Source organism: Balaenoptera acutorostrata, chromosome X (assembly GCF_949987535.1).
Source record: "Balaenoptera acutorostrata chromosome X, mBalAcu1.1, whole genome shotgun sequence".
NCBI lineage: Eukaryota > Metazoa > Chordata > Mammalia > Artiodactyla > Balaenopteridae > Balaenoptera > Balaenoptera acutorostrata.
Genome location: NC_080085.1, coordinates 61278114 through 61303437, shown reverse-complemented (window position 1 = coordinate 61303437; position 25324 = coordinate 61278114). Strand labels below are relative to the sequence as shown.

Below are 25324 nucleotides of genomic sequence, written 5' to 3'. Positions count from 1 at the left end.
TTAAAAAACAAAAACAGGAAACTACAATGTGATATCATCTCACACCGGTCAGAATGGCCATCATCCAAAATTCTACAAACAATAAATGCTGGAGAGTGTGTGGAGAAAGGGGAACCCTCTTGCACTGTTGGTGGGAATGTAAATTGATACAGCCACTATGGAGAACAGTATGGAGGTTCCTTAAAAAACTAAAAATAGAACTACCATACAACCCAGCAATCCAACTACTGGGCATATACCCTGAGAAAACTATGATTCAAAAAGAGTTGTGGCTTCCCTGCTGGCGCAGTGGTTGAGAGTCTGCCTGCCAATGCAGGGGACACGGGTTCGAGCCCTGGTCCAGGAAGATCCCGCATGCCGTGGAGCAGCTAAGCCCGTGCGCCACAACTACTGAGCCCGCGTGCCACAACTACTGAAGCCCACACGCCTAGAGCCCGTGCTCTGCAACATGAGAAGCCCACGCACCGCAACGAAGAGTAGCCCCTGCTCGCCGCAACTAGAGAAAGCCCGTGAGCAGCAACGAAGACCTAACGCAACCAAAAATAAATAAATAAATATATTAAAAGAAAAAAAAAAAGAACCTAGGGGCAAGATGGGAATAAAGACACAGACCCACTAGAGAATGGACTTGAGCACACAGGGAGGGGGGAGGGTAAGCTGGGACAAAGTGAGAGAGTGGTAGTGTATATGTGGACATATGTACACTACCAAATGTAAAATAGATAGCTAGTGAGAAGCAGTCACATAGCACAGGGAGATCAGCTCGGTGCTATGTGACCAGCTAGAAGGGTGGGATAGGGAGGGTGGGAGGGAGCGAGACACAAGTGGGAAGAGATATCGGCACATATGTATATGTATAACTGATTCACTTTGTTATAAAGCAGAAACTAACACACTGTTGTAAAGCAATTATATTCCAATAAAAATGTTAAAAAAAAAAGGTATGAACATTTTTGGCTCTTTTTACATATTGTCAAATTGCTTTCCAAAATACCCAAAATGGCAGCTTTAAGCTGTTTTCCTCTGCATGTTTATTTTTCTACCTAAATACCATTTGTTCCTCTGGGAAATTTTAAGTCAGATATTAACTCCATGTGCTTTTGATGAAACAAATCAAATAATATTTCATGTGAAAGTCATCATGAGGTCAGCTGTGGCATTGGGATACTGTGTGAGAGAGATGGAGATGAGCATGATAATTAGCTGCAGAATAGTAGTGAAATGATGGCCATGCTAAATAAATAATCCATTTAAAGGGAAGCTCATCAGGGAAATGTGGAATTGTAGGGGGAAAAAGTGGTCTTGAGGAAATAAACTAAAATACAATTGTGCACCGTTATTGTACACAAACTGAGTTTAAAATTTTTTTCCAGTTACTCCTCTTAGTTCTATTACTACCAATATGATTATGATAAGATAATGGTATATAGCTTCTATCATAGTCAATATAGCACACCAGGAGACTTAGGCCAGAGCTATGGCATATTGGTCTGAGGCAATAGTAGCACCCAAGAACAACTATTGCCTTCAGAGCTCTCTTGCCAGAAACCAATCTACTGCAAATTTTATTCTTGAGATACTATGAGCTTGATTTATTTTTCCATCCAGTTGACTATGTTCCACCTGATAGATAAAACCAGAAGAAGCTACTAGAATCTTTGCCCCCATAGTCCCTAGAACAGAACATAATAAAACAACAAATCTTATTATTTTAATATGTATTCTCTATTTAGCACCTTGGCAGGTAGTATAAGTGCTACATAAATTGAGTGAGATATGATCTTTGATTTCAAGGAGTCTAGTTGGGAAATAAGAGTAACAATAAAAACAAAGAATAAATGATACACAGTAGCATAGTTAATTGCTCAGTTATGTAAAACTTAGTTAATATAGGAATTCAAAGAAGAGAGAGACCAATGAAGACTGTAATGGTTGCTGAAAACTTCATGTATGTTCTTGGTGAGGGTGAATTTGGATTTGAGTTACACAAAGATCATGGGAGGAGGTATATCAGATGAAGCCAACAGTATGAATAAAGGTACACAGGAATGAACAAGTTGTGTTCATGGGACAATAAGATAATTACTCTGTGGGTAAGTGTTTGGGAGAAAAGTTAAAATGGGACTAGATTATGGAGGACCTGTAAATGACTCACAATAGTCACATAAACGTGAAACATGCACGAAAGAAAATACCATTGGAGGTGGACAGTATTTTAAGTGGCTAAGAAAATGTTTCTGTTGTACAGCTTGAAGAAATGGCAGTAAACCTGTGGAACTGGGCAGTTACCAAGAAAACAGCTTTGGGTTTAAGTGAAGAGCAGATCGCTAAAGGTACGTATATGTTTTGTGACTCATGTTATGAGGAGTATTCTTTATTATACATTAGATTGTGTTCCTGCAGTTTAAATAATATTTTGACCTGTTCTTAGATGCAGATTTGTTAAAAGAAAACTAAACAAAACAACCCATAAGCAGTGGTTTCTCAAGCAAACCCTGCCTTGGTTTTGTGGTTTTGCAGAGCTTAGCTCCTTATTAATAGAAATTTAAAAGCGTAACTGGGGCTTCCCTGGTGGCGCAGTGGTTGAGAATCTGCCTGCTAATGCAGGGGACACGGGTTCGAGCCCTGGTCTGGGAAGATCCCACATGCCGCGGGGCAACTAGGCCCGTGAGCCACAACTACTGAGCCTGCGCGTCTGGAGCCTGTGCTCCGCAACAAGAGAGGCCGCAGTAGTGAGAGGCCTGCGCACCGCGATGAAGAGTGGCCCCCGCTTGCCGCAACTAGAGAAAGCCCTCGCACAGAAACGAAGACCCAACACAGCCATAAATAAATAAATAAATAAATAAATAAATTAATTAATTAATTAAAAAAAAAAGAGAGGCCCACCTCTCATTTAAAAAAAAAAAAAAAGCGTAACTGCAAGAAATAGTCTGGTGGTGAACAACAGAGATGATTAAAAATGAGGCGGGAAAATGAGAACTTGAAAAATTTCAAAGGACACGGATTATTTCCTTGGAGAAGAGATGATCAGAATCTTCAGGATTCTGAAGAACCATCAAAGAGTAGTTTGTCCTCTCCATTAGTAAAATAATGAAAAATGTTGCTATGTGAGGAATTCAGATTAAAAAGTCTATAAAGAATAGTTTCTTCATGAGGTGGGTTAAAGAACATTGGACTGAGTTACTGAGAAAAATTATAGAAGTTTTTTGTCAGAGCAAACAAGGATAACAACAACAAAACAAAACCCCAAAACCATATTCAGCTGCTTAGATGTATTAAATGTGATCTACTGTCTGGCAGAGTTTGAGTGCTTTAGCTAAATGGGCAGGGTCTAGTGTGCTGACGGTTACTGATTTCCAACAAGGATAGGGACAGTTAATGCATTTATGGAAAGTAATATGTCCCATTATAAAAGATACATTGAGGCAACAAACCAAAAGGTGAATCTGTGGAGTGCTTGGCTTGTAGACAAATGAATTTTGTCTGTATGCAACAAATAGAATTTAATATTAAGTATTTATCTTTATGAATATAAACCAAACTGTATACAAGTTCAGTGTATGTATAGGGTAATTAGTGGTTGATATAGTCAATAATATACTTACTTTTTAGCCCACTCCTCTATTAGGATGTTTAGAGAACGGTTCTGTCTCTTTAACTCTCAGATAAATGTTGACATCATTGCTGCTAGAAGCCTTAGATCTTGTAGTTGTGAGGAGGGAAGAGTTGGAAATTCATCTGTGGGAGAAACTTACTACACAGGTGAACTGTGTGATGTTAAAATGCTTTAATTCTAAACTTCTCCCATTCTGCATATCAAGGAACATTGCTCTGGCTGTTTTTCACTGCTTGTCAAATAGTGGGGATTTGGTAGATGAAGTGGGAGCTGCAGCCCTAGGACCTTTCTTAATGTACTTACTCTGCATGTAGCAGTTCTTAGATATTTGGGTGCTTATTATGTGTATAATACTTTTAGGATACAGTGGAAAACAGGGTGTAGTGCAGGAAGCCTCTGATTTTAAAAAGTTTTATTCTCAGAATCTGTTGATTGGAAGATATTTTGTCTCAAAAACAAATTCAGTGTGCCTGGATTGTGTTGTGTTCAAAACGTCATTAAGATTTATGCACTACAATTTATTATTATTGGGAAGAATTATGGAACAATGAACAGAAATAGGAAAGGCAGAAGTAGAGGAATGACTCTTAAACTTTAGTTTTAGACCTGTTGTATTTGAGGTGACAATAAGGTTGGAGATGTGAGACTGGAGCTTGTGAGAAAGGTCAGGCTGCCTGTAGATTTGATGGTTATTCACATGGAGATGACTGTTGAAGCCACAAGAATTGTTGAGTTCTCTGAGGGAGAAAATAAAGAGCAGTGGTTCTTAGATACTGATATAAATGAGAGTCACCTGTGGAGCCTTTTAAAATACAGATGCCCAGGCTCCACCATTGGAGGTTTTGATTTGGGGGGTTTAGGATGAAACCTGGGCATGTCTGTAATTTGAAAAAATTTCTCAGGAATTCTCATGCATACCAAATATTAAGAACCAATGGTGTTGAGAGAACAGAGTACTGAGATTTTAACCTTAATTCTTCCAGTTAAGGACTGGGAAGAAAAAGAGCAAGGATAGGAGACCACAAGTAACAGTCAAAATATTCTAGAGGAGACTCACTACCCACTTATTGAGTACATACTCTTTTATAGGGTTGTCATACCATGTTATGGCAGGCAGTAGGTGAAAGGGACAAGGTAAGACTCCAGAGCAAAAATACCAGGCATACATTATGCTTGCGGATTTAGGAAGGAATGGGTTAAAGCTAAATAAACAGTAAAAATAAAGAATTCACAAATGCCAGAGGATGCAAATCTATATGTTGCTTAAAGTCAATTCAGATATCAAGCTGTGGGCACTGATGGAGCAGAGTAAGGCAGATGCAAGGAGTCAGTCAGCAAGCACCTAACCAAGATGTTTATAGTATAGAGGGGCCAAGAACAGGCTGATGAGAAGACAAGGGTAGAGCAACAGCAACAAAGAAAACATCTTTATACTGAAGTAGCATTCTGTCTGAGCCTCAGGTGCCTTTGGCCTGAAGGCTTGTTGGTGATAACTATACACAGCTGGATCAAGAATGTGGGGCTGGAGCAAAGTTCTTAGACTAAGACATTTCCCACAGAGGGACACTGCTCAATGCTGAACCAGGATAGAGTGAGGCATAGGAAGTAGTAGTTTTCAAAAAGGTTATTATGATCATTGTGAAATGTTGCTGTGAAGTCAGGGAAGGTGATCTTTGGGAGTGCAGCTTTAGTAAAGTGGTAAGGATGTAAAACAGATTGCAGGGCATTAAGGAGACGAGGGAATAGCAATAAAACAGATAGTAGGTCATTCAGTTCAAGAAGTTTGACAGTGAGAGGAAGAGGAGAAATGGGAGGGAAGCTTGAAGCACAGTGGGGTTAGCTGAATTTTTTCAAGGAAGGGAGATGGATATATTTGAAGGTAGAGGGGAAGGAGTAAGTTGAGAGGGAAGCACTGAAGATATCTTTGGAGAGGGAAAATAATTGAGATCAGGGTCCTTGAGAGTACGGAAGAATTAGTAAACTTTGAAAAAAATAAAGGAAACATTTTCAAAACTGGAAATGCAGGACAATGTAAATATATGTTTAGAAATTATTTTACTGAAAGTTTTTTTCCCAGAAACAAATTAAATTTGTTGAGGGATGAATAAATTTTACATTTTATAATGGTTAATAAAAATTTGACTACTTCAATTACCCGTAATTTAAGCTGGGCAAATCTTCTCTTTTTCATTGGAATATTAATTAAAAATGGTATTAGCATAGGTAGAATGGCTGCTGAGATTTAATAACATCAAGGCAACTAGTTCAGTTATATGTGAAGTCATCTTTAAAAAATTGGGTATGTTTTATGATGAAAGAAACCACACAACTAAAGAGGTTACAATTATTCAAACTTTCCTACTTTCAGGGTAAATGAACTGTATAATGAAGATATCTGTATTTTCTAAGTTATGCTTCAAGAACTTTTACCTCATCTGCAGAAAATATATTTAGACAGTTTCACATTTTAGGAGAATAATCTTAAACCATTCTGATGTTCATAAATTTTGTCAGATGTTGAATAGCTTTAGATTCCAATTCTACTTAGAATTATTTTGCTGCCAGCATGGTACATACAAGAGCATCATGTGAGTCTTTGGGATTTAAGACAGGCAGAAATTAAAATTTGAAAATTAGATATCTGTCTGACTAAAGCATTAAGCACATGATTCATTTGGTAATTTTCAGGTCATTTACTTTTGATAATTGATTTTTTAAAAAGACCTTTAAAGTTCTTATTTTTAACAACAAAAGTGGTTTCACTTCACTCCTCTTTTCTCTTTATGTGTGTGTATAAAAGGGGAATGAATGTTTTGTGTTTATGGGTATCTAATTACTGTTTTGCAGTACGGCATGTTGCTTGCAAGTTGGAGTGTATGTGCGAAGGCTCAGCTGCTTCAGAAGAAGCTATTCGAAGACAAATTTTGGTAAGTCCTAATTAAATCAGGAGAAAGTGCAGATGCGGTGAGAGAGTCATTACTCCTGTGTAGATGGTTGAAGTTAGTGTAAAGCTGGAAAGGGGTTATATCCTTTAGTTCTAGCAATGTTACTTTTATAATAATTATATCTATTACAATTAAAGGTCTCAACAGTACTGTAGTTGTTATTACAGTGATTCAGTGGACTAAATATTGAACTTATAATTCAGGATTTATGAAAAGTAAGGAAAGTAATAAAAAGTAATAGTTTTCTGCTCCATCCCTTTCTACCCCCTGTCTTGCTCCCTAGAGGCAAGTATGTTTTTTTAGTGGAAAATATTTTTCCTAGTGTTTTATAACAATATTTTATTGAAAAGCTCAAATGTACACATGAAGCAGAAAAGATAGTATGATTCCCCTATTTACCTATCACTCAGCTAGAGTAATCATCAACTCATGACCACTCTTGTTTCTTCTATATCTCCTCTAACAGCAAACCCCTGGCCCCATGGATTATTTTGAAATAAATCCAAAAAAGCATTATTTTGCCCATAAATATTTCAGTACATGTCTCTAAAAGACCGGATATCTTTTTTGTTCAAACCCAATACCCATTATCATACCTGATAAAATTTAATAAAGATTTTTCTAAAATCATCAAATATCCAGTCTTTCCTCCCCCAACCCTTCCCACTTACCTCCCCCCCTTCTTTCCAGTTGTTTTTTTAGAATCAAGATTCAAGTCCACACCTTGTATTTTGTTAATATGTTCTATAGTTTACCTAAATTCTGGATTCTGATAACTGCATCCTTATGGTGTTATTTAATGTAGTACTTTGTCCTCTGTTTTTCCTGTAAACTGGTAGTTAGATTTAGAAGCTTGATCTGATTCAGGTTCATTTTTGTCAAGAATTAATTCATAGGCGGTATGGTGTACTTCCATCAGGAGGCACTAATGACTACTTGTCTCTTTTCTGTTGTGTTAGTGTCCTTTGATGATTATTGTCCCCAGATCCATTATTTCTGTGGGGGTCTGCATATTCTAATTCTGTAGTTATTTTGTTTAGTAACTGGAATAGAGAGAAACTTTTATCAACTATTTGGTTACTCTGAAGTATATATCGTATAAGAAAGTCCTGACTCTTCCCCTTTATTTAACAGTTTTCAGAATAATGAGTTGGTTCTGTAACATCCTTAAATGATGACTAAGTGGGTTTTTTAAAAAAAGAGTATTACTGTGAACTCATGGATTTTAACATATTTAATGACTTTCAATCCATTGTAGTTATTATTCTTATTGAAGCACAATGTCCTATTTTGGGCTGGAAGGAGCCTCTTTAAGTGATTCTGAGTCCTTTTGGCACGACCTCAGCAGTCTTTAATAGTTTCATTTGGTTTCTGATATGACAAGATATCCAGGCTTATCTTGTATAGTTCCTACCCTAGACCTGGAATCAGCCATTCCTCTAAGGAGCCCTGTTTTCTTTTAGTGGAGAACGTTGTTTAGAACCCACAGTCTGGACGTCACAAATGCTCATCACTATTGCATTGGTTATGGTTTCTAGACCTTTTTAGTGGACAGAGCTATGACATATATATTTTTTTAAGAGAGAAAGTATATAATGAGTTCATACTGATATTTCCAATTGATATTTAGGATTATAGGGTTTTACTTAGCTTCTTGATTTTATATTTGTGTGTCTTTGGTGCTAAAAATCTTGGTGGCTAACATTAAAGTAATGAATAACCTCTTTTATCCTAGAAAATGTATTTTTATAACAGTTTCAGGATATAGCAATATCGATATTATTACTAAGAATGATTTCTAAAAACGTTTAGGAATTTTTTTGCACTTTTGTTCTTAACATATATCTCCCTAGGGATGTACAGTCAAAATATTGTTTTAATATTATTAAAATATCTTAAAATTACCTGAAATAATTCCTTTCCCTATGATTAAGCTATCGACTTGATACATAGTTAGGTTTATTTGCTTCTGCTTGCTTTTGATTTTTGTGATTGCTCCCACTTACCCATTTGGATTGAATTTTGTTTTATTTTATTATTTATTTATTTATTTATGGCTGCATTGGGCCTTCGTTGCTGCACCCGGGCTTTCTCTAGTTGTGGTGAGCAGGGGCTACTCTTGTTGCAGTGCCTGGACTTCTCATCGCGGTGGCTTCTCTTGTTGCGGAGCACGAGCTCTAGGCACGTGGGCTTCAGTAGTTGCAGCACGTGGGCTCAGTAGTTGCGGAACATGGGCCCTAGGGTGCGTGGGCTTCAGTAGTTGTGGCTTGTGGGCTCAGTAGTTGTGGTGCATGGGCTTAGTTGCTCTGCGGCATGTGGGCTCTTCCCGGACTAGGGATCAAACCCGTGTCCCCTGAATTGCCAGGCGGATTCTTAACCACTGCACCACCAGGGAAGTCCCTGAATTTTGTTTTATAATTATGTAAAATATTGACATGGTTCTGAAGTCAAGTCAAATCTAAAGGAAGTATATTCAGAGAAGCCTAGCTTCTATCTCTGTCCTCTTTGCTCTGTTCCCTCCCTTCTCCTGTCGGTAACTATTTTGTTTATTTTATTGTTTATCCTTTTGATATGTGTGTATGTATGCATGTATGTATGTATATATGTATTTTATTGAAGTATAGTTAATTTACAATACTAGTTTCATGTGTACAACATAGTGATTCAATATTTTTAAAGATTATACTCCATTTAAAGTTATTTCAAAATAATGGCTATATTTCCCTGTGCTTGTACCATATACCCTTGTTGCTTATTTATTTTATACATAGTAGTTTGCATCTCTAAACCCCCAACCCCTTTCTTGTCCTTTCTTCCTTCCCTCTCCCCACTGGTAACCACTAGTTTGTTCTCTGTATCTGTGAGTTTGTTTCTGTTTTGTTATATATATTTGTTTGTCTTATTAACCTTTTAGATTCCACATATAAGTGATAACATAGATTATTTGTCTTTCTCTCCTTTTGTTTTTTTTGAAACTTAAAAATATTTATTAATTCATTTATAATAACAATAATCAACGTATTATGTGTCAGCATAAATCACATTTTTAACAGAAAATATATATTTTCTAAAACGAGAAAATATATGAGAAGGGTGATATTGTTTTGCATTAAGTTCTTTTTACATAAAGTTACATCTTTTTTTTTTATTCAAACAGAAAGTCACAAAAATTATCATCCTCATCAGTTCACTCAGTCCCATGTAATTAATTTTTTTTTCATCTTGATCTTTTGTTAGCACTTTTATGAATTCAGTTTTCCATTAGAGTTCAGAAAATGCTTATTCATTCAGTTCAGCAGTATAGTGAGTTACCAGAAACCTGGACTTATCAGAGTCTTCTCCATGAATTCCTTGAAGATGAAACCTTTTATAGGAACATTTTTGCAAAAGAATCAGAGTACATGCAGAACTGTCTGTAAATGACAAAAGACTTAAAAATGACCACGGTTAAAGATTTGATGAAAGTTCATAATAATGCAATTGACAAGGAAATTTAGTTATTTCTGAGATATACATTTTAAAGTAATAACTAGAATTATGACTTATAACATTATACCAGAACATATAAGATTTCTAGGAATTTCACGTGATGTCTGGAACATTTATATTAACATATTTCCATACAAATAACCCAAAGAAAGTTTAGTATTAGTTTTTTTAAAATTTAATTTTATTTATTTTTTTATACAGCAGCTTATTAGTCATCAATTTTATACACATCAGTGTATACATGTCAATCCCAATCGCCCAATTCATCACACCACCATCCCCACCCCACCGCAGCTTTCCCCCCTTGGTGTCCATACGTTTGTTCTCTACATCTGTGTTTCAACTTCTGCCCTGCAAACCGGTTCATCTGTACCATTTTTCTAGGTTCCACATGCATGTGTTAATATACAATATTTATTTTTCTCTTTCTGACTTACTTCACTCTGTATGACAGTCTCTGGATCCATCCACGTCTCAACAAATGACTCAATTTCATTCCTTTTTATGGCTGAGTAATATTCCATTGTATATATGTACCACATCTTCTTTATCCATTCGTCTATCGATGGGCATTTAGGTTGCTTCCATGACCTGGCTGTTGTAAATAGTGCTGCAGTGAACATTGGGGTGCATGTGTCTTTTTGAATTATGGTTTTCTCTGGGTATATGTCCAATAGTGGGATTGCTGGATCATATGGTAATTCTATTTTTAGTTTTTTTAAGAAACCTCCATACTGTTCTCCATAGTGGCCATATCAATTTACATTCCCACCACAGTGCAAGAGGTTTCCCTTTTCTCCACCCCCTTTCCAGCATTTGTTGTTTGTAGATTTGCTGATGATGGCCATTGGATGATGGCTGACTGGTGTGAGGTGATACCTCATTGTAGTTTTGATTTGCATTTCTCTAATAATTAGTGATGTTGAGCATCTTTTCATGTGCTTCTTGGCCATCTGTATGTCTTCTTTGGAGAAATGTCTATTTAGGTCTTCTGCCAGTTTTTGGATTGGGTTGTTTGTTTCTTTAATATTGAGCTGCATGAGCTGTTTATATATTTTGGAGATTAATCCTTGTCCGTTGATTCATTTGCAAATATTTTCTCCCATTCTGAGGGTTGTCTCTTTGTCTTGTTTATGGTTTCCTTTGCTGTGCAAAAGCTTTGAAGTTTCATTAGGTCCCATTTGTTTATTTTTGTTTTTATTTCCATTACTCTAGGAGGTGGATCAAAAAAGATCTTGCTGTGATTTATGTCAAAGAGTGTTCTGCTTATGTTTGCCTCTAAGAGATTTATACTTCCCGGTCTTACATTTAGGTCTCTAATCCATTTTGAGTTTATTTTTGTGTATGGTGTTAGGAAGTGTCCTAATTTCATTCTTTCACATGTAGCTGTCCAGTTTTCCCAGCACCACTTATTGAAGAGACTGTCTTTTCTCAATTGTATATCCTTGCCTCCTTTGTCATAGATTAGTTGACCATAGGTGCGTGGGTTTATCTCTGGGCTTTCTATCTTGTTCCGTTGATCTGTGTTTCTGTTTTTGTGCCAGTACCATATTGTCTTGATTACTGTAGCTTTATGGTATAGTCTGAAGTCAGGGAGTCTGATTCCTCCAGCTCCGTTTTTTTTCCCTCAAGACTGCTTTGGCTATTCGGGGTCTTTTGGGTCTCCATACAAATTTTAAGATTTTTTGTTCTAGTTCCATAAAAAATGCCATTGGTAATCTGATAGGGATTGCATTGAATCTGTAGATTGCTTTGGGTAGTACAGTCATTTTCACAACATTGATTCTTCCAATCCAAGAACATGGTATATCTCTCCATCTGTTGGTATCACCTTTAATTTCTTTCATCAGTGTCTTATAGTTTTCTGCTTACAGGTCTTTTGTCTCCCTAGGTAGGTTTATTCCTAGGTATTTTATTCTTTTTGTTGCAATGGTAAATGGGAGTGTTTCCTTAATTTCTCTTTCAGATTTTTCATCATTAGTGTATAGGAATGCAAGAGATTTCTGTGCATTAATTTTGTATCCTGCAATTTTACCAAATTCATTGATAAGCCCTAGTAATTTTCTAGTGGCATTTTTAGGATTCTCTATGTATAGTATCATGTCATATGCAAACAGTGACAGTTTTACTTCTTCTCTTCCAATTTGTATTCCTTTTATTTCTTCTTCTTCTCTGATTGCCGTGGCTAGGATTTCCAAAACTATGTTGAATAATAGTGGTGAGAGTGGACATCCTTGTCTCGTTCCTGATCTTAGAGGAAATGCTTTCAGTTTTTCACCATTGAGAATGATGTTTGCTGTGGGTTTGTCGTATGTGGCCTCTATTTTGTCAAGGTAGTTTCCCTCTGTGCCCACTTTCTGAAGAGTTTTTATCAGAAATGGGTGTTGAATTTAGTCAAAAGCTTTTAATGCATCTATTGAGATGATCATATGGTTTTTATTCTTCAATTTGTTGATGTGGTATACTGCACTGATTGATTTGCATATATTGAAGAATGCTTGCATCCCTGGGATAAATCCCACTTGATCATGGTGTATGATCCTTTTAATGTGTTGTTGGATTCTGTTTGCTAGTATTTTGTTGAGGATTTTTGCATCTATATTCATCAGTGATACTGGTCTGTAATTGTCTTTTTTTGTAGTATTTTTGTCTGGTTTCGTTATCTGTGTGACGGTGGCCTCATAGAATGAGTTTGGGAGTGTTCCTTCCTCTGCAGTTTTTTGGAAGAGTTTGAGAAGGATACGTGTTAGCTCTTCTCTAAATGTTTGATAGAATTCGCCCGTGAAGCCATCTGGTCCTGGACTTTTGTTGGAAGATTTTTAATCACAGTTTCAATTTCATTATTTGTGATTGGTCTGTTCATATTTTCTATTTCTTCCTGGTTCAGTCTTGGAAGGTTATACCTTTCTAGGATTTGTCCATTTCTTCCAGGTTGTCCATTTTATTGGCATAGAGTTGCTTGTAGTAGTCTCTTAGGATGCTTTGTATTTCTGCGGTGTCTGTTGTAACTTCTCCTTTTTCATTTCTAATTTTATTGATTTGAGTCCTCTCCCTCTTTTTCTTGATGAGTCTGGCTAATGGTTTATCAATTTTGTTTATCTTCTCAAAGAACCAGCCTTTAGTTTTATTGATCTTTGCTATTGTTTTCTTTGTTTCTATTTCATTTATTTCTGCTCTGATCTTTATGATTTCTTTCCTTCTGCTAACTTTGGGGTTTTTTTGTCCTCTTTCTCTAGTTCCTTTAGGTGTAAGGTTAGATCATTTATTTGAGATTTTTCTTGTTTGTTGAGGTAGGCTTATATAGCTATAAACTTCCCTCTTAGAACTGCTTTTGCTGCATCCTGTAGGTTTTGGATTGTCGTGTTTTTATTGTCATTTGTCTCTAGGTATTTTTTGATTTCCTCTTTGATTTCTTCAGTGATTTCTTGGTTATTTAGTAACATATTGTTTAGCCTCCATGTGTTTGTGTTTTTTACGTTTTTTTCCCTGTAGTTCATTTCTAATCTCATAGCGTTGTGGTCAGAAAAGATGCTTGATATGATTTCAGTTTTCTTAGATTTACTGAGGCTTGATTTGTGACCCAAGATGTGATCTATTCTGGAGAATGTTCCGTGCGCACTTGAGAAGAAAGTGTAATCTGCTGTTTTTGGATGGAATCTACTATAAATATCAATTAAATCTGTCTGGTCTGTTGTGTCATTTAAAGCTTGTGTTTCCTTATTTATTATCATTTTTGGATGATCTGTCCATTGGTGTAAGTGAGGTGTTAAAGTTCCCCACTATTATTGTGTTACTGTTGATTTCCTCTTCTATAGCTGTTAGCAGTTGCCTTATGTATTAAGGTGCTCCTATGTTGGGTGCATATATATTTATAATTGTTATATCTTCCTCTTGGATTGATCCCTTGATCATTATGTAGTGTCCTTCCTTGTCTCTTGTAACATTCTTTTTTTTAAAGTCTAGTTTTATCTGATATGAGTATTGCTACTCCAGCTTTCTTTTGATTTCCATTTGCATGGAATATCTTTTTCCATCCCCTCACTTTCAGTCTGTATGTGTCCCTAGGTCTGAAGTGGGTCTCTTGTAGACAGCATATAGATGGGTCTTGTTTTTGTATCCATTCTGCAAGCCTGTGTCTTTTTGTTGGAACATTTAATCCATTCACGTTTAAGGTAATTAACGATATGTATGTTCCTATGACCATTTTCTTAATTGTTTTGGGTTTGTGTTTGTAGGTCCTTTTCTTCTCTTGTGTTTCCCAGTTAGAGAAGTTCCTTTAGCATTTGTTGTAGAGCTGGTTTGGTGGTGCTGAATTCCCTTAGCTTTTGCTTCTCTGTAAAGATTTTGATTTCTCCATCGCATATGAATGAGATCCTTGCCGGGTAGAGTAATCTTGGTTTTAGGTTCTTCCCTTTCATCAGTTTAAGTGTATCATGCTACTCCCTTCCGGCTTGTAGAGTTTCTGCTGAGAAATCAGCTGTTAACCTTATGGGAGTTCCCTTGTATGTTATTTGTCGTTTTTCCCTTGCTGCTTTCAATAATTTGTTTTTAATTTTTGCCAATTTGATTACTGTGTGTCTCGGCATGTTTCTCCTTAGGTTTATCCTGTATGGGACTCGCTGTGCTTCCTGGACTTGGGTGGCTATTTCCTTTCCCGTGTTAGGGAAGTTTTCGACTATAATCTCTTCAAATGTTTTCTCTCGTCCTTTCTCTTTCTCTTGTTCTTCTGGGACCCCTATAATGCGAATGTTGTTGCGTTTAATGTTGTCCCAGAGGTCTCTTAGGCTGTCTTCTTTTCTTTTCATTCTTTTTTCTTTATTCTGTTCCACAGCAGTGAATTCCACCATTCTGTCTTCCAGGTCACTTATCCATTCTTCAGCCTCAGTTTTTCTGCTATTGATTCTTTCTAATGTAGTTTTTATTTCAGTTATTGTATTGTTCATCTCTGTTTGTTTGTTCTTTAATTCTTCTAGGTCTTTGTTAAACATTTCTTGCATCTTCTCGATCTTTGCCTCCATTCTTTTTCTGAGGTCTTGGATCATCTTCACTATCATTCTGAATTCCTTTTCTGGAAGGTTGCCTATCTCCATTTAGTTGTTTACCTGGGGTTTTATCTTGTTCCTTCATCTGGTACATAGCCCTCTGCCTTTTCATCTTGTCTTTCTGTGAGTGTGGTTTTTGTTCCACAGACTGCAGGATTGTAGTTCTTCTTGCTTCTGCTGTATGCCCTCTGGTGGATGAGGCTATCTAAGAGGCTTGTGTAAGTTTCCTCATGGGAGGGACTGGTGGTTGGTAGAGCTGACTGTCTCTCTGGTGGCCAGAGCTCAGTAAAACTTTAATCTGCTTGACTGTTGATGGGTGGGGCTGGGTTCCCTTCCTGTTGATTGTTTGGCCTGAGGCATCCTAACACTGGAGCCTACCTGGGCTCTTTGGTCGGGCTCATGACAGACTCTGGGAGGGCTCACGCCAAGGAGTACTTCCCACAACTTCTGCTGCCAGTGTCCTTGTCCCCACGGTGCGCCACAGCCACCGTCCACCTCTGTAGGCGACCCTCCAACACTAGCAGGTAGGTCTGCTTCAGTCTCCCCTGGGGTCACTGCTCCTTCCCCTGGGTCCCGTTGTGCACACTACTTTGTGTGTGCCCTCCAAGGGTGGAGTCTCTGTTTCCCCCAGTCCTGTTGAAGTCCTGCAATCAAATCCCACTAGGCTTCAAAGTCTGATTCTCTAGGAATTCCTCCTCCTGTTGCCAGACCCCCAGTTTGGGAAGCCTGACGTGGGGCTCAGAACCTTCACTCCAGTGTGTGGACTTCTGTGGTATAAGTGTTCTCCAGTCTGTGAGTCACCCACCCAGCCGTTATGGGATTTGATTTTACTGTGATTGCGCCCCTCCTACCATCTCATTGTGGCTTCTCCTTTGTCTTTGGATGTGGGGTGTCTTTTTTGGTGAGTTCCAGTGTCTTCCTGTCAATGATTGTCCAGCAGCTAGTGTGATTCCGGTGTTCTCACAAGAGGGAGTGAGAACACATCCTTGTACTCTGCCATCTTGGTTCCTCTCTCTCCTTTTGCTTGTTAAATATAAGCAAATAGGTATTTATTCATATCTCTGCCTGCCCCAAGTTTCTTAGATAATTGGTAGTATTCCATATGTATCCTTTTCTCCACCTTTTTTTTTTACCCAATTTAACATTATATCCTAGAGATCACTCCATAGCAGTATATAGAGATATTCGTTTTTTTTTTTTTTAGCTACATAGCATTCAATTGGTGCATGTAACTTGTCATATTCAACCAGTCCTCTTTGATGGACATTGGGATGCTGCAATGAATTGCTTTGTGCATATACCTTTTCCTATTTTAAGGCTATTGCTTGTAACCATTTTTGTTTTTACTTCTCACGTTTACTTTCATATATCTTAATCATATGCTTGTATCACTGTATTAGTTTGCTAGGGCTGCCAACAAAATACTATACAGTGGGTGGTCTAAACAATAGAAATTTATTTTCCCACAATTCTGTCCAAGATCATGATCCAAAATCAAGTCCAGGATCAAGGTGTTGGAAGGTTTGTTTTCTCCTGAGGCCTCTCTCCTTGGCTTGCAGATGGCTGCCTTTTCGCTGTGTCCTCATATGGCATTTCCTCTGTGTGGGCACACACCTGGTGTCCCTGTGTGTGTCCAAATTTCTTCTTAAAAGGACACCAGTCGGATTGCATTAGGGCACACCCTAATGGTGTCATTTTAACTTCATCATTTTGTTAAAGGCCCTGTCTCCAAATACAGTCACATTCTGAGGTACTGGGAGCTGGGACTTAAACATACGAATTTTTTGGGGGGGAGGGGCGACACAATTCAGACTACAATAATTAAATCTTGATTTATCAGCTTCATATATGATCTGTTTCTTTCTGCTATGATAGACGAAGATTTATCTCATCATATACTACCTCCCCTACTCCTCCTTTCAGTTTTTGTTATATTATACTGTTTTTAATTTATTTTAATTATTATTTTAATTTAAATTTATTTATTTTAATATATTTAAGTTTTTATTTCTTTCTCCATCAGTTTTGGAGAGTATATCTTTACTTTCAACTCTGTGAGGATATTAGTACCTTTATCATTCTCTCTCCCTTTCCCCACCATTACCCTTCCAATTTCTGTTACCTCTAACATTTGCATTTTTGGCTTTATTGATTTCAAAGAATGGAACCTAAAAGGAGCATTTTATTGATTATGACTACTGTTTAATTCTGTGGATAATAATGGTACTTCTCTTTATGTTTCCATCTACTAGCTGTCTTAATTCTATTTCCTCAGGTATTCTGTTTGTTGAGTGTGATGTCCTTTCATATTATTGGTTTCCCTCAAACATTTGGTGATTCTTGCTCATCTTTGATTTGAGATTCCTTGATAGTCTTCTGTGTCACACTATTTACTGTAACTGAATCCAGTGACTGATGGAGAATTAAGACCAGAGGTTTTGCATTGACCTGTGTTGTCAGCCACCTGGAACTCTGTTTTTCTCTAGCCTAAGGGATTGTACTTACTGTTCCTTTCTGGGGAGGAAGGGAGAATATATCTCTTGGGGATGAAGCCTACTGCGTGATACTCCTGTTCATATCCAGAATGTTTCCACATTTTGCATTTTTGTGCATTTTAGGATACGGGATTTTGCCTCATTCCATTTGCTGTCTATTTTTCATAGGTTCTTCATAATTTCAGATCAACCGAAAACACCCCTTATTTTTCAGGACTATTATTAATAAGAAAAATATGTATATTTTTCTTTTATTTCTAGAAAATATATATAAATCCCTAGAAAGGATATATATAATATATATGATATGTATCATAATATATATTTATATGATATTATATATATCCTTTCTAGGGGTTTATAGTATATAAAATTTATAGTATATATTATATACATTTATAGTATATAAAATTTATAGTATATCATAGTATGTACTATATACACATCATTTCTAGGGATTTATAATAGAAGGGGTGGCTGTAGTGTGTGTTCAATCCTCCATCTTGATTCAGTCCTTGTTTACTTCCACAGTATTTGTGCATATTACTTACCAACTATTTATTTAAGTGTCTGTCAGTTATAATACTGTGAGCTTCTTCAGGGTGCCTGGCATGTAAAGGATACATAATAAACATTTGCTGGACTAAGAAAAATTTTATTAGAGACATAATTAAAAACTAGAACCGAGGTATGTTGACTTATAGTCTAGTGCTTATCATATAACTTTCTTCAAGTATGTGAGGCATTAAGTTTTAGAACTTTCTCTTCCTGTCTAAATTATCTCAATGTTTTCTTTTAGTATTTTCTCAGAAGATGTGTTTTCAAGTCTATTAATTTTTTATTATTGCTTTTCTTAAGACCGTTTCTCTTTAGTTATGGAGTTCCGAGCAGAACACAGAACTCTAATAAATGCTGTTAGTTTTTTGTTTTCTGTGGATTACACTACTGAATATGGACAGAGGATTAAATATTTTCTCCAATATAATCCTCAGTCAGTTTGGAAGAGGTGTGAATTTTTAAAAATTATTTTCTAACTTCTTTCTTCCAGATGAATATTAACACAGGAAAAGGATGGGTGGATGTTGGAAATGCTATGATTGCTGATGAATTTTTTCAAGCTGCCATGGCTGTAAGTTACCATTGATTTTTAGCTGTGGCAGTTATTAGTAACAATTGTGGTTATTCTCATCATTACATTGTATTGTGGTTTATTTTCCAGGGTCTGGAGAAGCTATATGTCATATTAATACAGAGTTGCCCCACTGAGGTCCATGTGACTATGCAGAAGACTGCTACGGAATGGGAAGTTTTCAGAGTGCTTGCTTACCAAGCAGAGTCAGTAGGTATCATAGTCACTAGGGCCTCACAGTGGGGCATTTTATATATGTAAATGCAAAAGTGATGACATGTAACCTACTAGAAGAAAGTCAGGTGTCATTGGTCTTTTATAGGATATTATATTTGACCTTTTTAATCTCTGTTTTATATCTGAAGGTGACATTACTAATGGTGATTGGTACCTATTGGGGTGGATGAGATTGAAAAGACTTACATAACTAATCATCATTTTCAACCACTGCATGTAATATCTATCATTTATTTGTGGCAGCGGCCTCTACTTGACATACCTGTCTCTGTGAATATCTTACATTCACAGTCTACCTAAAATATTTGCCCAAAAAGAGCCTTCACATTTGCAGTTATTCTGGGTTGTTTGCTGATGTTTTCTAAAAGTCTGCTGATGTCAGTGTTCAGAGTTGTACTTTACCTCTGTTTGGCTTGTGGGTTTTCTTCTTTTGTCACCATGCAGTTAGGTGTACATTTTCAGTTGACAAAATGTAAGCTGTGATGAGTTTACTCTCTGAAATTATGTAATTCTAGAAATGAACGAGGCCTTAAGAATCATCTAGCGTAATCTTATTTTAACTTTTTAACATCTTCATTGAGAAATTTATAATTTGTATACTATAAAATTAACACATTTTAAATGTACAATTCAATGGTTTTAGTACATTCATAGAATTGTACAACCTTCACCACAATCTTAAGTTTAAAACATTTTCATTACCCCAGAAGAAACCACCTATCCATTAGCAGTCACTCCCTATTCCTCCTGACTCCAGCTCTAGCAACCACTAATATACATTCTGTCTTTATAGATTTACCTGTTCTGGGCATTTCATATAAATGAAATCATACAATATTTGGTCTTTTGTGATTAGCTTCTTTTACTTAGCATGTTTTCAAGGTTCATCTATGTTGTAGCATGTATCAATATTTTTATTACCAAGCAATGTTCTACCGTATGGATATACCAAATTTTGTTTATCCATTCATCTGTTGATGAACATTTGGATTGTTTCCAGTTTGAGGCTATTATGAATAATTCTACTGTGAACATTCATGTACAGATTTTTGTGTGTACATTTTTAAATTTCTCTTGGATATATACCTAGGAGTAGAATTGCTGAATAACATGATTACTCTATGTTTAACCTTCTGTGAAACTGCCAGACTGTTTTCCACAGTGGCTGTACCATTTTACACTTCTGCCACTAGTCTCTGAGGGCTCCAATTTCTGCATATATAGGAGTTTTATAGATTTAGCACTTACATTTAGGTCTTTGATCCATTTCAAGTTTATTTTCGAGTATGGCATGAGGTGGGAGTCCAACTGCAGTCTTTTGCATATAGCTATCCACTTGTCCCAGCACCATTTATTGAAAAGACTATTCTTTCCCCATTGAATGGTCTTAGCACTCTTGTCAAAAATTAATTGATCCTGGCGAGGCTCTGGAACTCTTATTTGAATTTGTGGCGTGGAGAGTTCGTGAGGTGGTATTATCCCGATTTTACGAATGAGGAGCCTGAAGCTCAAGACAGAATGCCCTAAAACCAACAACACATTGAGTAAATAATACTTAAATAAGAAGACTACTAGAGGAGACCTTCAAGATGGCAGAGGAGTAAGACGTGGAGATCACCTTCCTCCCCACAAATACATCAGAAGTACATCTACATGAGGAACAACTCCTACAGAACACCTACTGAATGCTGGCAGAAGACCTCAAACTTCCCAAAATGAAAGAAACTCCCCACGTACCTGGGTAGGGCAAAAGAAAAAAGAAAAAACAGAGACAAAAGAATAAGGATGGGACCTGGACCTCTGGGAGGGAGCTGTGAAGGAGGAAAAGTTTCCACACACTAGGAAGCCCCTTCACTGGCGGAGACAGCAGGTGGCCAGGGGGCAAGGATCGGGGCCACGGAGGAGAACGCAGCAACAGGGGTGCAGAGGGCAAAGCAGAGAGATTCCTGCACAGAGGCTCAGTGCCGACCAGCACTCACCAGCCCGAGAGACTTGTCTGTTCACCCGCCGGGACGGGCAGGGGCTGGGAGCTGAGGCTCCGGCTTCGGAGGACAGATCCCAGGGAGAGGACTGGGGTTGGCTGCGTGAACACAGCCTGAAGGGGGCTAGTGCGCCACAGCTAGCCAGGAGGGAGTCCAGGAAAAAGTCTGTAACTGCCTAAGAGGAAAGAGATCATTGTTTTGGGGTGCGCGAGGAGAGGGGATTCAGAGCACCGCCTAAACAAACTCGAAAGACGGGCGTGAGCTGCGGCTATCAGCGCGGGCACCAGAGACGGGCATGAAACGCTAAGGCTGCTGCTGCAGCCACCAAGAAGCCAGTGTGCAAGCACAGGTCACTATCCACACCTCCATTTCTGGGAGCCTGTGCAGCCTGCCACTGCCAGGGTCCCGTGATCCTGGGACAACTTCCCTGGGAGAACACATGGCGTCCCTCAGGCTGTTGCAACATTGTGTTGACCTCTGCTGCCGCAGGCTCACCCCACATTCCATACCCCTCCCTCCCCCAAGCCTGAGTGAGCCAGAGCCCCCTAATCAGCTGCTACTTTAACCCCGTCCTGTCTGAGCAAAGAACAGACACCCTCAGGCGACCTACATGCAGAGGCGGGTCCAAATCCAAAGCTGAACCCCAGGAGCTGTGTGAACAAAGAAGAGAAAGGGAAATTTCTCCCAGCAGCCTCAGGAGCAGCAGATTAAATCTCCACAATCAACTTGATGTATGCTGCATCTGTGGAATACCTGAAGAGACAATGAATCATCCCAAAATTGAGGAGGTGGACTTTGGGAGCAACTGTAGACTTGAGGTTTGCTTTCTGCATCTAATTTGTATCTGGTTTTATGTTTATCTTAGTTTAGTATTTAGAGTTTATTATGATTAGTAGATTTATTTATTGATTCGGTTGTTCTCTTCCTTTTTCTTTTTTTAATCTATATAGATACATACATTTTCCCTTTTTCTCTTGTGGTGAGTGTGTATGTGTATGCTGCTTTTTGTGATATTTTTCTGTATAGCTTTGCTTTTACCGTTTGTCCTAGGGTTCTGTTTGTCTGTTTTTTTCCTTTTTTTTTTTAGTAGAGGTTTTAGTGCTTGTTATCATTGGTGGATTTGTTTTTTTGGTTTGGTTGCTCTCTTCTTTCTTTCTTTTTTTCTCCCTTTGATTCTGAGCCATGCGGCTGACAGGGTCTTGGTGTTCTGGCCGGGTGTCAGGCCTCTGCCTCTGAGGTGGGAGAGCCAAGTTCAGGACATTGGTCCACCAGAGACCTCCCGGCTCCACGAAATATCAAACGGCGAGAGCTCTCCCGGAGATCTCCATCTCGACGATAAGACCCAGGTCCACTCAACGACCAGCAGGCTACAATGCTGGACACCCTATGCCAAACAACTAGCAAGACAGGAACACAACCCCACCCAGTAGCTGAGAGGCTACCTAAAATCATAATAACATCACAGACACCCCAAAACACACCACTGGTCACGGTCCTGGCCAGCAGAAAGACAAGATCCAGCCTCATCCACCAGAACACAGACACCAGTCCCCTCCATCAGGAAGCCTACACAACCCACTAAACCAACCTTAGCCACTGGGGGCAGACACCAAAAACAATGGGAACTATGAACCTGCAGCCTGCGAAAAGGAGACCCCAAACACAGTAAGTTAAGCAAAATGAGGAGACAGAGAACCACATAGCAGATGAAGGAGCAAGGCAAAAACCCATCAGACCAAACAAATGAAGAGGAAATAGGCAGTCTACCTGAAAAATAATTCAAAATAGTGACAGTAAAGATGATCCAAAATCTTGGAAATAGAATGGAGAAAATACAAGAAACTTTTAACAAGGACCTAGAAGAACTAAAGAGTAAACAAACAATGATGAACAACACACTAAATGAAATTAGAAATTCTCTAGAAGGGATCAATAGCAGAACAACTGAAGCAGAAGAACGGATAATTGACCTGGAAGATAAAATAGTGGAAATAACTACCACAGAGCAGAATAAAGGAAAAAGAATGAAAAGAATTGAGGACAGTCTCAGAGTCCTCTGGGACAACATTAAACACACCAACGTTCAAATAATAGGGATCCCAGAAGAAGAAGAGAAAAAGAAAGGGACTGAGAAAATATTCGAAGAGAATATAGTTGAAAACTTCCTTAACATGGGAAAGGAAATAGTTAATCAAGTCCACGAAGCGCAGAGGATCCCATGCACAGTAAATCCAAGGAGAAACACGCCAAGACACATACTAATCAAACTATCAAAAATTAAATACAAAGAAAAAAAATTAAAAGCAGCAAGGGAAAAACAGCAAATAACATACAAGGGAATCCCCATAAGGTTAACAGCTGATCTATCAGCAGAAACTGCAAGCCAGAAAGGAGTGGCAGGACATATTTAAAGTGATGAAAGGGAAAAACCTACAACCAAGATTACTCTAGCCAGCAAGGATCATATTCAGATTTGACGGAGAAATTAAAACCTTTACAGACAAGCAAAAGCTAAGAGAATTCAGCACCACTAAGCCAGCTTTACAACAAATTCTAAAGGAACTTCTCTAGGCAGGAAACACAAGAGAAGGAAAAGACCTACAATAACACACCCAAAACAACTAAAAAAAAGTTAAAATCTTTTGCACAGCAAAGGAAAACATAAGATGAAAAGAAAACCCTCAGATTGGGAGAAAATATCTGCAAACGAAGCAACTGACAAAGGATTAATCTCCCCAATTTACAAGCATCTCATGCAGCTCAATATCAAAAAGACAAACAACCCAATCCCAAAATGGGCAGAAGACCTAAGTAGACATTTGTCCAAAGAAGATATACAGATTTCCAACAAACACATGAAAGGATGCTCAACATCAGTAATCATTAGAGAAATGCAAATCAAAAGTACACTGAGGTATCACCTCACACCACTCAGAATAGCCATCATCAAAAAATCTGCAGACAGTAAATGCTGGAGAGGGTGTGGAGAAAAGGGATCCCTGTTGCACTGTTGGTGGGAATGTAAATTGATACAACCACTATGGAGGACAGTACGGAGGTTCCTTAAAAAACTAAAAATAGAACTACCATACAACCCAGGAATCCCACTACTGGGCATATACCCTGAGAAAACCATAATTCAGAAAGAGTCATGTACCACAATGTTCATTGCAGCTCTATTTACAATAGCCAGGACATTGAAGCAACCTAAGTGTCAGTCGACAGATGAATGGATAAAGAAGATGTGGCAAATACATACAATGTAATATTACTCAGCCATAAAAAGAAACGAAATTGAGTTATTTGTAGTGAGGTGGATGGACCTAGAGTGTGTCATCCAGAGTGAAGTAAGTCAGAAAGAGAAAAACAAATACCGTATGCTTACACATATATATGGAATCTAAAAAAAAAAAAAAAAGGTCTGAAGAACCTAGGGGCAGGGCAAGAATAAAGATGCAGACATAGAGAATGGACTTAGGACACAGGGAGGGGAAACTGTAAGCTGGGAGAAAGTGAGAGTGTGAGAGAGTGGCATTGACATATATACACTACCAAATGTAAAGTAGATAGCTAGTGGGAAGCAGCCACATAGCTCAGGGAGATCAGCTTGGTGCTTTGTGATCACCTAGAGGGGTGGGATATGGAGGTTGGGAGGGAAACGCAAGAGGGACGAGATATGGGAATGTATTTATATGTATAGCTGATTCATTTTCTTATAAAGCAGAAAGTAACACACCATTGTAAAGCAATTATACTCCAATAAAGATGTTAAAAAAAGAGCCAAAAAAAAGGCTATAATTTTTTAGATCTGTGTCAACTAAACATAGGAGGAAGAGAGAGTTACAATAATATTATCTTTGAAACTAAAAATCAAGTTTAATGATCTAGAGAACAAATTAAATTAAATTGATCTAATTTGGCCATTGTTTTTAAAAATTTTACCTCTATATCAGTCTGGGATTGCACTGCCTTTCCGATTCAAAAAGGCTATTCCAATCAAGAGCCTTCTGATGAGGAAATGACACAGGGATTGGAGTGTAATAAAATACCAAGTGTGTTATTTTGAATTATTCTCATGCTTGAGAACAGAAATACCTTAAGCTTTGATAAAATGGTGCAATTTTATATTTTCCATTTGAGTACCTTAAAACGTTCATTGTCTTTTAATGAAACTACAGGGGGCAAGAGCAGAGATGAAAAGATGTAGTACTGTAAAAGGGATGCCTTTTAGCTTCTAGTACTTGAGTGAAGACACTACAATAAAGAAAGATGGAGTGCAGCAACAAGTTTTGTGCCTTGAAGCTTCCTCTTCTTTGTGGCAGTAATTTGGAGTTAATTTGTGCAGCTTCTCAATAAAAGACTTAGTGTTTAAAAAAAAATTAATTGATC

At 37.8% G+C, this 25324-nt stretch overlaps 1 protein-coding gene across 1 annotated transcript in view; it reads left to right on the top strand.

The window, feature by feature from the left end:
• The window catches only part of TEX11 (testis expressed 11), a 340481-nt gene that overhangs the window by 10583 nt on the left and 304574 nt on the right, over nucleotides 1-25324 (top strand). The window contains exons 3-6 of the mRNA XM_057537645.1: nucleotides 2249-2333; nucleotides 6464-6543; nucleotides 18636-18716; nucleotides 18807-18926. Coding sequence (XP_057393628.1) covers nucleotides 2249-2333; nucleotides 6464-6543; nucleotides 18636-18716; nucleotides 18807-18926 — 366 coding nt within the window. The remainder of the gene's footprint in view (nucleotides 1-2248; nucleotides 2334-6463; nucleotides 6544-18635; nucleotides 18717-18806; nucleotides 18927-25324) is intronic.